This window comes from Stenella coeruleoalba (genome assembly GCF_951394435.1).
Source record: "Stenella coeruleoalba genome assembly, chromosome: 13".
NCBI classification, from domain to species: Eukaryota; Metazoa; Chordata; class Mammalia; order Artiodactyla; family Delphinidae; genus Stenella; species Stenella coeruleoalba.
In genome coordinates, this window is record NC_137159.1 from 7,729,418 (window position 1) to 7,743,256 (window position 13,839).

The 13,839-nt window shown below is 39.3% G+C and overlaps 1 protein-coding gene across 5 annotated transcripts in view; it reads left to right on the forward strand.

Moving 5' to 3' along the window:
• REV1 (REV1 DNA directed polymerase) overlaps positions 1-13,839 on the forward strand; it is an 81,151-nt gene that overhangs the window by 18,006 nt on the left and 49,306 nt on the right. For all 5 annotated transcript variants that reach the window (XR_013831134.1, XM_079941369.1, XM_079941368.1 and 2 more), the window contains 2 exons: positions 2,801-2,861; positions 4,196-4,322. Coding sequence is in view for 4 of the 5 variants with exons in the window: in XM_079941369.1 (XP_079797495.1) it covers positions 2,811-2,861; positions 4,196-4,322 (178 nt within the window). In the remaining variant the exon portion in view is untranslated. The remainder of the gene's footprint in view (positions 1-2,800; positions 2,862-4,195; positions 4,323-13,839) is intronic.

The window sequence follows — 13,839 nt, forward strand, 5'->3', positions numbered from 1 at the left end:
CACGAACCCGTGTCCCCTGAATCGGCAGGCGGCCTCTCAACCACTCAACCAGGGAAGCCCCCAGTTATGCTTTTATTTGTTTTTTGGTTTTTTTTGGTTTTATCTATTTATTAAGTTCTTAATTTCTAATATTGTATCCTTCAATTCTAGAGTCACCGTTTAGTTATTTCTAATATTTTCCAGTTCTTTACTGATATACTGAAATTTGTCTTTTCCCTCTTTGAGCCAGGGTAAGCTTGATTAATTTAAAGTCTACCTTAAATTCCGTATCTGGAGTCTCTGTAGGTCTGTCTGTTGTTGTTTCTTTTTTCTGCTGGTTCATGTGATCTTTCTTTGTGTGCCTGGTGATTTTTATTTGTGTACTAGATACTATATTTGCAAACTCATTTGTAGAAATCTATGAAGTTTAGGAAGTTGTCTCATCCTCAGAGGATCCACATTTCCTTCTGCCAGGTGCCATGGGGCACTCATGGGGCAGCCTGGGGTCACCTGCATCTGCTTTCGGAGACTGAGATGACCTGGGGCAGGATACTCTGGTCGGCCTGCCTCCAGTTTACTCTGATCCTGGGGTCCTACGCCCAGGTGTGAGAGCTGTGTCCTAGGAAGAGAGCCCTAGCTGTCGTTGCCTTAGCTCTGTTTGTTCTCAGCCACTCCTTGAGAATTGCCAGATTTCTCAGAGGGAAAGGGTCTCCCAGTTTGGGGAGATGATGTGAGGTGGCAGGTCTCCTCTGTCATCTACTGAATCTTGGCTCAGTGATTTTTCATTATTTGCTAGGCCTTCTGTGTCTTGAGGCAGTTTTTTAAAACTATGTTTTGTCTAGCTTTCCTCCTCCTCAGCGGGAGGGTAGGTCCAAATTACCTAGTTCACTGTTTGTTATGGGATTTTCTCAAAAGTAGAATTTGAATGTGTAAAATGAAATATGTTTATTTCTTTTTTCCTTTTCTTGATCTTAATTGAATCCTGCACCAATAGGAGTTTGCTGTACATAGGTCAAATTATATTCTTTGAAATTGGATGAAATTACATCTTCAGTCCTTCATTCCTTTCACTTTTCAAAACTTTAAACGTTTGACTGGGATAGCTCTTTTACTTTGGAATGGGGGAAGAACCTTTAAAACTTTTTTTAAAAAATGATTTTGTTGCATACTGGTCTACCCTCATTAAACTATGGATAAAGATTTTCATATTGGCCTTTTGCAATAGGTACCTGGTAGATCTTAAATAAATGAGGCTTTTAAGTAGATGGCCAGATGAATTAAACTTTTTAAATGTATTTTGTTCTTTAATTTATGTTCATTTAGCAGATTAATAGTTGCAGATAATTTTTGTGAGTGTGCATTCTTAATGTACAGTGGCCAGAACACCCACACTCTTTACTTGTAAGAGCAGATGTGCAGAGTCATAGTTTATACTGAAGTCAAGAACTGTGTGTTAACACATTTCCCAGACTCCTTTAAGATAAGGGAGAGGTCTTGAGGGACTGGACAAAGTGAGCCTCTTGAAATCAGAAGAAGTATTGAACAGCACTGATGGCAGTCCTGGGACTCAGGGTGAACACATGGGGTAGCCATGCCCTTACCTTCGTCAAACTTAAAAAGGCAAAACAAAGCAAAGCAGCCCTTCTCTCCGCCAGCATCCACAGCACCTGATCAGGGTTAATCACTTTGCCTCCTGTTCTCAGCCCTTTCCACCTGCCCCTTGTCTCTCTGTTGGACTCAACTCTGACTCTCTCTGCATGTCTTTCAGTCACCTATTAAGAGTAGACAGTAAAAATTCATAATTAATATAAAGTCAGCAAGGAGAAATTATAAATCCTGTATATACTAAGAATAGAAATATTTGAAAGAAAATATCTGCTGATGTGTGTGGATAAAGTGTGGCTATCTTAAGATGTTATTCAATAAAAGATTTTTTTAAAGCATATCAAAGCCAGTTTATCTTGGATAACGTATAAGCCTTCTCCAATGGTGTATGGTAACCCTTTGATATTAACCTATATAATTATTAGAAGAAAAATACTTAATTGGAGATCATATTAATTTTGTGAAGAATAATGCAGTCATGTCCCAAGATGTAGCCATTTGGGTTAGAAGAATTTGACTTCACAAGGAATTTCATATAATGCCTGCTTTGATTTATACCTTGCTCACCACTAAGCCAGCTGACACTTGAGATGAGCCATTTTGGTGGCTTCATGGTATAGTTGGTCATGTGTTGCCTTAAGGAGAATGCCAGAGTTACCAATTTATTATTGGTGATAGTCTTTCTGCATCATGTCCCCTAGTTGCTTTGATTGACTTCTTTTAGGATTTTTGCATAATAGGTGAATTACACTATGACTGTACTCTTAAGTGTGCAGTATGTAATAGCAAAGACAGAATTTAAGAGCTATATTATAGGGCAGTGCATGAAGGAAAATGTTTTCTGAGGTTCCCTTAACATTAATGTTAAGTAAGCACAGTATGTTAGTTGGATTTGGTGATGTTTTACGTAAGAAGGTGTTAGGATTGATGCCCAGAAATGCATAAAAGTTTTTCCTGTTAAAATTAAAATTTAAAATAGTTATAATTAAAACCTGATACTTAGCTGTCAGGAGTTTTGGGGGGAACAAATTTCACTTGTGAAGCCAGAGAATGATATGCTTTGGAAAAAGTTTCCTCAGTATGATATTTTGAACTTTTATGAATTGAACATTTGAATTTATTTTAATTTCTCATTTTTCTTGATACTGAAATAAGATATCAATTAGTAGTACCTTTTGTCACGAAATTGATATATTTCTTTCTTCCCCTAATACAGAAGCTCCACCATGAGACGAGGTGGATGGAGGAAGCGAGCTGAGGATGACTGGGAAAAATGGGTGTGTTTTAAAAGAATAAAAATAATTATATTGAACTGTCTAGGTATTTTTCATTCTTCTTTTAGTTTATAATGTGGTTGAAGGCGTTTTCTAAATTGTAAATCACTTTAGACACCAACTCTGTGTTTTCACAGTGTATTGAAAGCTTAAACTTTGAGAAATTTTGTCCTGAGGAAATAAATGTTCTGGTGCACAGAATTTATTGTATGATAATTTTATTGCAGCATTGTTAATAATACTGAAAAACATTAAAACGTAGATATCCAGTAATAGGGGATTATCTCTATACCGTGGAACAGTGTACACCCATCATTTAGCTGTATATTTCTTAAGCTGGCAAGATGGCCTTAACTAAAAGGGTGTATTATAAAGGACTGTTATTACATATGATCCTATTTGTGTAAAACCTCTGTGTTCTGAGGCACAGAAATAACTTTGAAAGTAAGATCCCAAAATGTTAGCAATGAATGGGATCATAGCTAATTTAAATTTTCTTAAAATTTTGACAGCATGTAATATTTGAGTAATCAAAAACAATGAAGTCATTTCCATTTTGGAAAAAAATATATACCACTTCTAGACACCTACAGCTTTATTCTAAAAACCTTATTGATAAAGTAAAATTGATAGTCTTAATCGATTAACCTTAATTATTTCGACGTTCAGGAAAGGTGTGGCTGAATTCATAGATTTGTCAAGGTCTTTAGCAAAAATAATAATGTTTTTATATTCTTTTTGAGGTTGGTGTTATGAATATTAGTAGTACTACCAGATAGATTGATTAGATCCAGAATTTAGCCACTGAATCACTTATTGTATTCTTATCTACATGTATGGAAGCCTTTACTGGTTTGTCAAACTGCTTCATTTTACTTGAATTTATTAATCTTAAGCTTCACATACACAGAAGATAGTGGAAGCCAGTCAAAATATATTCTTACTGACCACTTGTCAAATTTTTAATTGATTTAAGCTTTGGTATAACTTTTGCTTGATTTTGTAGATAAGAACAATATTTTGTGGCATTACACTTACTAACCTTGACTTACCTTTTCCCTCTTTTAACGGAACTTTTACCATTGTAACAATGTGATAGAATTATTAAACATTGAGTTGACAGAGGGAAAAACTCTCCCTTGACCTGCCTGTTTTATTGCCTTGCATTATGGTTCATGTTTGTCATTATACCTTATGTCATCCTTATACCTTGGCTACTAGCACAGAGTAAGGCCTTTTTATTATTATTTTTTTAAATATAAATTTCTTTCTAAAAAGGGGAGGGTGGGAAGAAAAATAAAACTTTTGTGATTAGTTTACCTTTCCTTTAATTCTAGGGTGGGTATATGGCTGCCAAGGTCCAGAAACTGGAGCAACAGTTTCGATCAGATGCTGCTGTACAGAAGGACGGAGCTTCATCTACAATATTTAGTGGCGTCGCCATCTATGTTAATGGATATACAGGTTGAGTACTCTTTACCTTTTAGGTACCCCATTTTGGCATGTACTTTTATTAGGATTGGGAGCGATTTGTTTTGAATTCTGTTTTTAATTATTTATTTTGTATATAAAAAAGGTAAAAGTAAAACCCTCTGCTTAGATACCCCTCCTTCACGGTTCCTTTCCCTCCTCCTGTGCCTGCCATTGTCTTATTTTAAATTTTATCAAAGCACATAGTTTTTTAAAGTCCAGTGAGGTTTAAAATGAAAAATTAGGATCCTCCTGCTTAAACAACTCATTACACATATGGGGCTTGTCAACTGTGAGCTTCAAAGAGGGGGATCTGGTAGGGCCACTTCATTGGTGAATCTTCAGCTGTAATTATCCAGAGGTCCTTTTGGGCTGGTGGAGGAGGGGGTGGAGTGTGTGTGTCAGATTTCCCAGACTCTTGCCTAGAGAAGGGTGTAAACCCAGCTGCTGGCATCCTGGTTGCCAGGAGGGAAGGAGAGGGCCAGGAATCTCACTGTTTAGGGAGTAGAGTGCCATTTAATCTCCCTGCTGTGTTCTTTCCTCCTCTCCATCCCTTCGCCCCTCTTGCTGTGCCTGTTGTCATTGAGTCCAGTATCTGGAAGGGACAGGATTGTGTTTCATTGTGAGTTGGAGAGGAGTTCTGGAATTCTAATTCACAGTTTCAGCCGTGAGCTTCCTGTTTTACAACCTGTCCACAAGCCCACTCTTGGAGGTGCCCAGTGCCTCTGTTTTCACGAGTTTCTCTTGGTTTCACTGGCACCAAGCAGTGTTTTCTGGGTCTCCACACAGCCAGCTCATCTGTCAGATCTTATCTTTCTCTGATCTGCCCCGTCAGTTACCACTTGTCTGTTGGCTGTCAGATTTTACTGCCAAAGTTTTCTTTTTATTTTCTTGAGGATTCCTCTCCTCTTAAGATCATTTTCTTGTGTTTTTTGAGGTGAATGGCTATAAATATTTGTGTTGGTCGGTTAACGGTATTTCCTCCCCACCTCTCAGTCGGCTGATACCCGCTCATTTTTAGGGTCTCCGTTTAGCACTCCCCCTCGGTTGTCTGATTGTCTTGCTACTGGTGGGGGTGGCTTCTCAAGGTTCTGTGGGGCTCTGGCTCCTTGTATTTATTCACATCTTGGCATTTATTAGATCTTATTGTAGTTGCCTGTTTACTAGACAAGAGCAAGAGCTTCATTTCCACATTTTCATTACTGTTGTGTCCTTGGTGCCTCTACAGTGATGGGTATAACCACTCAGGGGGTACTTGTTGATTAAAGTTAAGTTTTAATTTGACTGATACAGTTGCCTGGTTGAGTTTTAGCAGGTGTGATTGACAATTTAGTCTAAGAATGTTATCTTAAAACGAATGGTGGTGCAACTTTGGGAAAATTCACATGCACCTTTTCTACTTAGGCATCTTAGAACGTTCAAGCTCCACAGACCTTCCTGAGATGCATTATAAAAGATTAAAGGTGTTAAGAAATAAACATTGCTTGTTACATCAGCAAGTTTTGGAAGTCCCCAGTTTTCGAGGGCACCCTTATTTACATAAGAGGAAGAAAAAAAGATTCTTTGTGTGAGGGAGAAAAAAATGAATATTGTAGTAATCATTACCATGGTTGAGAATCTGGAATTCTAATTTACTTTCATCACTAATTTTTATGTGACTGTAAGACATTTTCTCTTTTGGACCTATTATTATCCCTATCCTTTTCTTTAAGATAGAGATAATACTAATTTTTATTCTTGTTATTGTTAGGATTACATTGTAATTCTTTAAGTAAAGTTCCTTTATGTTGAATTTCATAGGGACATGCAAGTTGTGGTGATACAATTTTTTAGAAAAATTTTCACTTTTAGTGACTACTTTTGAAGCTTTATAGATAAAACAGAATCTAACAGTCTCTGTGATAAATCAGCATGAAAAGAATAGTGCTTTAGATGCAGTGAGACAGGTGGGGAATCCTGTGTTGTTGTTGGTTCTTACTCGTGCTCCCCATAGACTTTAACTGATGTTCCAAGTTTTCTTGATTCCTTTAAAGCTCCTAGTTCTGCCATCTGAACTTCTCTTTGGTAACCCACATCCCTTCCAACACAATTAGCTTTGAACTTGAGTTTAGAGATAAGATTCCCCCATCTTCTGGCTACTCTGCCTCTGTTAACCCATTCTCTCATCTCTCTTTTTCTCCGAAACAGCATCTTTTCCTTTCGAAGGTTAATAACTTCTTTGCCTTCTATCTCATTTTTTTAATTAAAAAAAAATTTTGACTGTAGAACCACATGCAGAAAAAATAGAGACCATGAACCTTTGCCCAGTTTCCCCCAATGTAACATCTTGTAGAGCGGGGGTCCCCAACTTCCGGGGCCCCAGACCGATAACCCGTCCGCAGCCTGTTAGGAACCGGGCCGCACAGCAGGAGGTGAGTGGCTGGTGCGCGAGCGAAGCTTCATCTGCCGCTCCCCATTGCTCGCGTTACCGCCCGGACCACCCCCCAGCCCACCCCTCCGTGGAAAAACCGTCTTCCACAAAACCAGTCCCTGATGCCAGAAAGGTTGGGGACCGCTGCTCTAGAAGATGGTGCTGTATCAACCAGGAAACCGACATTGATACGGTCAAGACACAGAACCTTTTCACACAAGGATCCTTCCTGCCTCCCTTGTGGAGCCATACCGACTCCCCTTCTGCTCTCAGCCTGGCAGCTACTAGTCTGGCCTCCATTCCTCTACTTTTTTCATTTCAAGAATGTTACGTAAATAGAAGATACAGTATATAACCTTCTGGGATTGGCTTTTTTACTCAGCACAATACGCTGGAGAGTCATCCAAGTTGTTGTGTGTATCAGTAGTTTTTTCATTTTTATTCCATGGTATGGATGTTCCACAGTTGAACTGTTCACCCATTTAAGAACTTCTGGGTTATTTCCTCTTTTTGGCTGTGAACACGTGTGTACAGGTTTTTGTGTGAACATAAAGAGTGCAATTGCTGGGTTATATAGTAGTTCCATGTTTCGTTTTTTTCTAAGAAACTGCAAAACTGTTTCCCAGTGGCTGTACTATTTACATTCCCGCTAGCAATTTATGAGTGATCCAGTTTCTGTGTCCTTGCTAGCATTTAGTGATTTTTATTTTAAAAATTTAATAGGTATGTAGTAATATCTCTTTGTGGTTTTAATTTGTATTCCAGTCGCTCCACATCCCCACCAGCATTTTGTACAGACAGGTTGGGTTTTTTGTTTGTTTTAATTTAGGTATTCTAATACATGTGTAGTGGTATCTCCTGGCGGTTTTAATTTGCATTTGCCTGATGGCTAAAGATGTTGAATATCCTTTCCTGTATTTATTTGCCACCTGTAGATCCTCTTCAGTGAAATGTCTGTACATGTCCTTTGCCTGTTTTCCAATTGGATTGTTTGGTTTTTTACTGTTGAATTTCGAGAGTTCTTTATATAATTCTAGATACTACTCCTTGTCAGATACGTGGTTTGCAGATATTATCTCCCGGTCTGTGGTTTGCCTTTCACCCTCTTCACATGGTCTTTTGCAGAACAGAAGTTTTTAATTTTGTTGGGGTCCAGTTTATCAGCCTTTCCTTTTATGGATTGTGCTTTCAAGTCAAAAGTCTTTGCTTAGTACTAGATCCCAAAGATTTTCTCCTATTTTTTCTAAAAATTTTATAAGTTTATGTTTAATTTTTAAGTTCATGGTCCATTAGAATATTTTTGTTTGTTGTTTGTGGCCTGTGGATATCCACTTGCTAGCACCATTTGTTGAGAAGGCCATTCTTCCTGCATTGGATTACTTGTGTACTTTGCCCAAAAATCAGTTGGGCATATTTGGGTGGGTATGTTTCTGGGTTCCGTGTTCTATTCCATTGACATATGTATCTGTCTTTTCACCAGTACCACATGGTCTTGATTACTGTACCTCTGTACTATATAGTAAGCCATAATACTGGGTACAGTGATCATTGCCATTTTATTCTTCTTTTGAAAGGTTGTTTTAGCTATTTTCTAGGACCTGTGCTTTTCCACATAAATTTTAGAAGAAGCTTTTCTGTGTCTACAAAATAGATACCTTGCTGAAATTTTGATAGGAAGTAAATTAATCCTATATCTCAATTTAGGGAGAATTGACATCTTTACTCTGTTAAGTTTTCCAATCTTTGGACCTTTCATCCCATTTTACTCTGTGTTAATTAATTCAACGAATATATTTTGTATGCTGCTTGCGTGTTAGGTACTATGTTTGAACAGAGATGACAGTGATGGAGAATGTGGATTTTGTGACAAAAAAGTAATCTCTGGGCATTAGACGTGAACAGAGCCAAGTGGGTGGCAACATAGAAGTAATTACCTTTGAGGGTTAGAGTGATTACTTCATAGAAGAACTGACTTTTTGAACTGGTCTTGGATAAATAAGGTGTTTTTTAGACGAAAATGGGTAAGGGCATTCTTGTCCTAACCCTGACCTCCATTTTCACCTTTATATTCTCTAATTTTGGTCAACAGGATTATTCTGATATTTGAGATTTGTCTTTGTACTTCCTCTTTCCTGTGCTGCTGTTTGTGCTCTTGCTTCCCTCACTTCTGTGAACTGGAGTCATATTCATCCATTAAGACCCAGTTAAATTAGATTTGCCTCCTTCCTTAAACTGGTCCACAGAATATACATTTCATAGCATTATTGCTAGAAACATTTACTTTTGACACCTGAGTTTTGTCTTGTATTGCCAGGTCTTACTTATGTGCTGAGTTTGGGGGAGTCCGAAAGCCCGTTGTGTGTGGTGACACTGGCCGGATGTGGATCAGAGAGAACACTGTGGGGCCTCCATTAGCTCCTCCTCCAGGGCTTCATCCCTCGGAGCTCTGTCAGATGTTGCCTTCTCCAGGAGACTTTCCCTGACCAGCCTTATGTAAAATACATGTATCTTGCCCCCCAGTTGTTTTCTAATCCCTTATCCAGCTTCATTTCTCTTCATAGAATTTATTTTCTCCTGAACTGGTATTTATCTGACTTACTTTCTGTCTGCGTAGTGAAATAAAAGTGCTGTGGAGCACAGCCGAGAGTGCCAGGGCCTAGAAGCCTGCCCGGCACATTGTAAGATTCTCAATAAATGTTAGTTGAGCCTACAAATAAATAGCAGAGTTCTGTGTTTGTACATTAAACACAAAATGTGTTTGATGTTTGAATGTTAAAATGTGTTCACTCATACACTAATTCAACTCAGTTTTCTTAAATGGGTAGTTTTTTGTTGTTTTTTTTTTCGGTACGCGGGCCTCTCACGGTTGTGGCCTCTCCCGTTGCGGAGCACAGGCTCCGGACGCGCAGGCTCAGCGGCCATGGCTCACGGGCCCAGCCGCTGCGGCATGTGGGATCCTCCCGGACCGGGGCACGAACCCGTGTCCCTTGCATCGGCAGGCGGACTCTCAGCCACCGCGCCACCAGGGAAGCCCAAATGGGTAGTTTTTAAATAAGAAATGGGCCACACTCTAGGCTTACTGAATTGTAATCTCTGGGAAATAGGCCCTGGGCATGTTTATTTTGATGAAAGCTCTCCGAGTGAGCTAGTGCTTCAAATCTAGGGAGCGGTAATTGCTCTTCTCTGGAGTTGGATCAGGACAGTGAATATGGAAAGAGGCGTTCTGGTAATTTCTGCTTTTTCAGTAGGTGGATAAGAGACCAGGTCTGGTGACGTTGGCACTGCTGAAGTTTGTGGAAAAGCAGGGCAGGCTTGCGTATGATTTGCAAAATGAAACAAGGGGATATACAAGTATAACAGACTTATATCTGAAGTGGTAGGGATTTGTTTGAAAATGTAACCTCAACATTGATAATTTTCTGAGCATGTGAATATGGTGATTTAGGAAAAGAGTCCATTTAATGCTCTAATCTAATTTTTTGAAATGGATACCTTCCAGGAATTATTTTCTACGAATATATACATAGCATCTCCTCCTGTTTCCTGTGAGACTGATGGTGTGAATCCAGGGATGTAGGAATTTAACCTCCTACATGGGAGAGACTTACTGTATTAATTTCTACCACCCCCTGTAATTTTGCCTGTGTCTGATAGGTACTTGCACCTGTTAGGTACTCAAAAATGTGTTATTTAGGCTTTTGAGACGTTTCTTTGCTTTTTACTTGGTTGAGTGTATGTGGCTTTTAGTCGAATTTTGTAAGTCTGCTGTACTTAGGGAGGAGAGGGGAAGAGAGAGTAGGCATGGCTGCTGGAGAAAGAGTATTGGCCAGGGGTCAGAAGACAAAGGGGTCTGCACAATAGCTAGGTGATTGTGCACAAGTCCTCTAATTTTCCTCTATTTCCTCATCAGTAAACTATGCTAAATTATCTTTCTAATTTATAGGATTGTGAGACTCAAATGAAATAATGAAAGATATTAACTACTGTAAGACCAAAGGAGGTATAAGCAGCCATTGGCTTACTTCTTTCTAGCATGTATGTGACACAGCCAAGACTTAATCAAGTTCTTTGGACATGCAGGATGAAACCGTACACATGATGACCGTTTCCTCAATAGAGATCTATCAAGGAAAGCTTTTGCACAAGATTTTAAAACTTTGTTTATAGAATGTGTTTTAACCACATGAGCAAAACTCTTTTATAAGCTGTGTCCAGAGACGTCACAGTGGTCTTCAGTGGCTGTTCCGATGTTATGTGATGGCGTTTGCTGTGGTGGAATTTCCCATGTGGAGCTTTAGGCCTAAATCGTGGTCCAGTGTTTATTATGTGCCTTTTACCTTTTCTGTGCTTGCCTGTCTCTTACTTTCTGTGGTTGGTTTTAGTTAATGCTAAAATTTGATTACATACAGAATATTCTCGAAGAATGTTCTGTAAAATTAACAGTAGGAGGATTATGGACCATGAGTGTTACAGATTTGCAAAGCTTTCTTTCCAAGATATCTGTAAGTTTTTAAAATTGCACAGTCCTATTCAGTGAGAAATACAGTTTAAGTAAAAATTATTTTCTTGTTGATCCAATGTTCTTTGATGTATCTTGTGTTTTGTCAAGAAAGGATACATGTAACATAGAAAAGAAAGGTGTATATGTTGTTCAGCCTATAAGATGCATTTTAGAACCTGTTTTTAGATCTATTAAAACTTGAAAATGTTGCCGTGTTACAGTCCTCTTTTATCTGAAGTTGGTCTCCTTTATAAAATCCTCATTCAGGATGCTGAGGAGCTAAGAATTTTGGTTTAAAAGGATGTTCCATTGGGATTTTGATTTGCATTTCTCTCATGATTAGTGATGTTGAGCATCTTTTTTTTTTTTTTTTTTTTTGCGGTACGCGGGCCTCTCAGTGTTGTGGCCTCTCCCGCTGCGGAGCACAGGCTCCGGACGCGCAGGCTCAGCAGCCATGACTCACGGGCCCAGCCGCTCCGCGGCATATGGGATCCTCCCAGACCGGGGCACGAACCCGTGTCCCCTGCATTGGCAGGCGGACCCTCAACCACTGCACCACCAGGGAAGCCCAGCATCTTTTCATATGTTGGTTGGCCATATGTATATCATCTTTAAAGAAATGTGTATTCAGGTCCTTTGCCCATTTTTAAATTGGGTTATTTTGTTGTTGTTGAGTTGAAATACTTCTTTATATATTCTATTAACCCCTTATTAGGTAGATGATTTGCAAATATTGTCTTCAGTTCCACAGGTTGCTTTTTTACTTCTGTTTATTGTGTCCTTTGATGCACAGAAGTTGTGAATTTTAGTGTAGTCTAACTTAATCTGTTTTTCTTTTTGTTGCCTGTGCTTTTGGTGTCATATCTAAGAAATCATTTCCAAATCCAATGTCATGAAGCTTTTCCCCTGTGTTTTAAGAGTTTTATAGTTTTAGGTCTTACATTTAGGTCTTTAGTCCATTGAGTTAATTTTTGTGTATGGTATAAGATAAAGGCCCAACTTCATTCTTTTGCATGTGGATATCCAGCAAATGTGTTTTTTAATGACCTTTTCCCCCCACTGATGTTTTCTGTTCTGTCACTACATAATCAACATTTGAACATTGTACCATGACATTTTTGGTCTTCATTTGATGAAGATGCATCATTTGCACCTTAAGTTGGTTTCTGTTCTTTTCATTAGCACATGACATTTAAAGCAGTCCCTGACAGCACCAGTACCTTCATGAACAAAACCTGTGCAATGAAATCATGGTTATCCAAATTATCGAGAACATGCTTGTTTTTTGTTTTTGGTAAGGATAACATTGAAATGACTATAATCATCTCACAGAGAACTTGTGGTGCCAAGACTCTGTTGTTGAATTCCAATCTTGGAATCACCAGTGGTGAGCATTAAGTGAGGTGAAGTATGGAAAGTACATGACTGGAATAGGTGCTAAATTAATGTTAATTTTCTTTCCTCAGTTCCTTTTACCTGCTTATGATTATGAAGCAGTAAATGACAGTTTTATTTTGTTCTACAAAGAGGTGGATGTTTTTTAATAAAATTGATATATATATTGGTGCTACTAGAATGAGAGTGTCTACTGACTATTTTTTGGCTGCGTTGGGCCTTCGTTGTTGCGCACGGTCTTTCTCTAGTTGCAGCGAGCGGGGACTACTCGTCGTCACTGTGTGTGGGCTTCTCATTGAGCTGGCTTCTCTTGTTGCAGAGCACAGGCTCTAGGTGCACGGGCTTCAGTAGTTGTGGCACACGGGCTCAGTAGTTGTGGCACGTGGGCTCAGTAGTTGTGGCGCACAGGCTTAGTTGCTCCTCGGTATGTGGGATCTTCCTGAACCCGTGTCCCCTGCATTGGCAGGCGATTCTTAACCACTGAGCCACCGGGGAAGTCCCCTTTGTCTGGTTTTGGTATCAGGATGATGGTGGCCTCATAAAATGAGTTCAGAAGTGTTTTTTCTTCTGCAACTTTTTGGTGTGGTTTCAGAAGGATAGGTGTTAACTCTTCTTTAATTGTTTGGTAGAATTCACCTGAGAAGCCATCTGGTCCTGGACTTCTGCTTGTTGGGAGTTTTTAAATTACTGATTCAATTTCAATACTAGTAATTGGTCTGTTCATATTTTCTATTTCTTCCTGGTTCAGTCTTGGGAGATTGTTCCTTTCTAAGAATTTATCCATTTTTTCTAGGTTGTTCATTTATTGGCATAGAGTTGCTCGCAGTAGTTTCTTAGGATCCTTTGTATTTCTCTGGTGTTGGTTGTAACTTCTCCTTTTTTCATTTCTGATTTTATTGATTTGGGCCCTCTCCCTTTTATTCTTTTTTTTGCGGTACGCGGGCCTCTCACTGTTGTGGCCTCTCCCGTTGCGGAGCACAGGCTCCAGACGTGCAGGCTCAGCGGCCATGGCTCACGGGCCTAGCCGCTTCGCGGCATGTGGGATCTGCCCGGAGTGGGGCACGAACCCGTGTCCCCTGCATCGGCAGGCAGACTCTCAACCACTGCGCCACCAGGGAAGCCCTCTCTCTTTCATTCTTGATGAGTCTGGCTAGAGGTTTATCAGTTTTGTTTATCAGCAAATGCTTTAATCTTAGGGAGAGAAA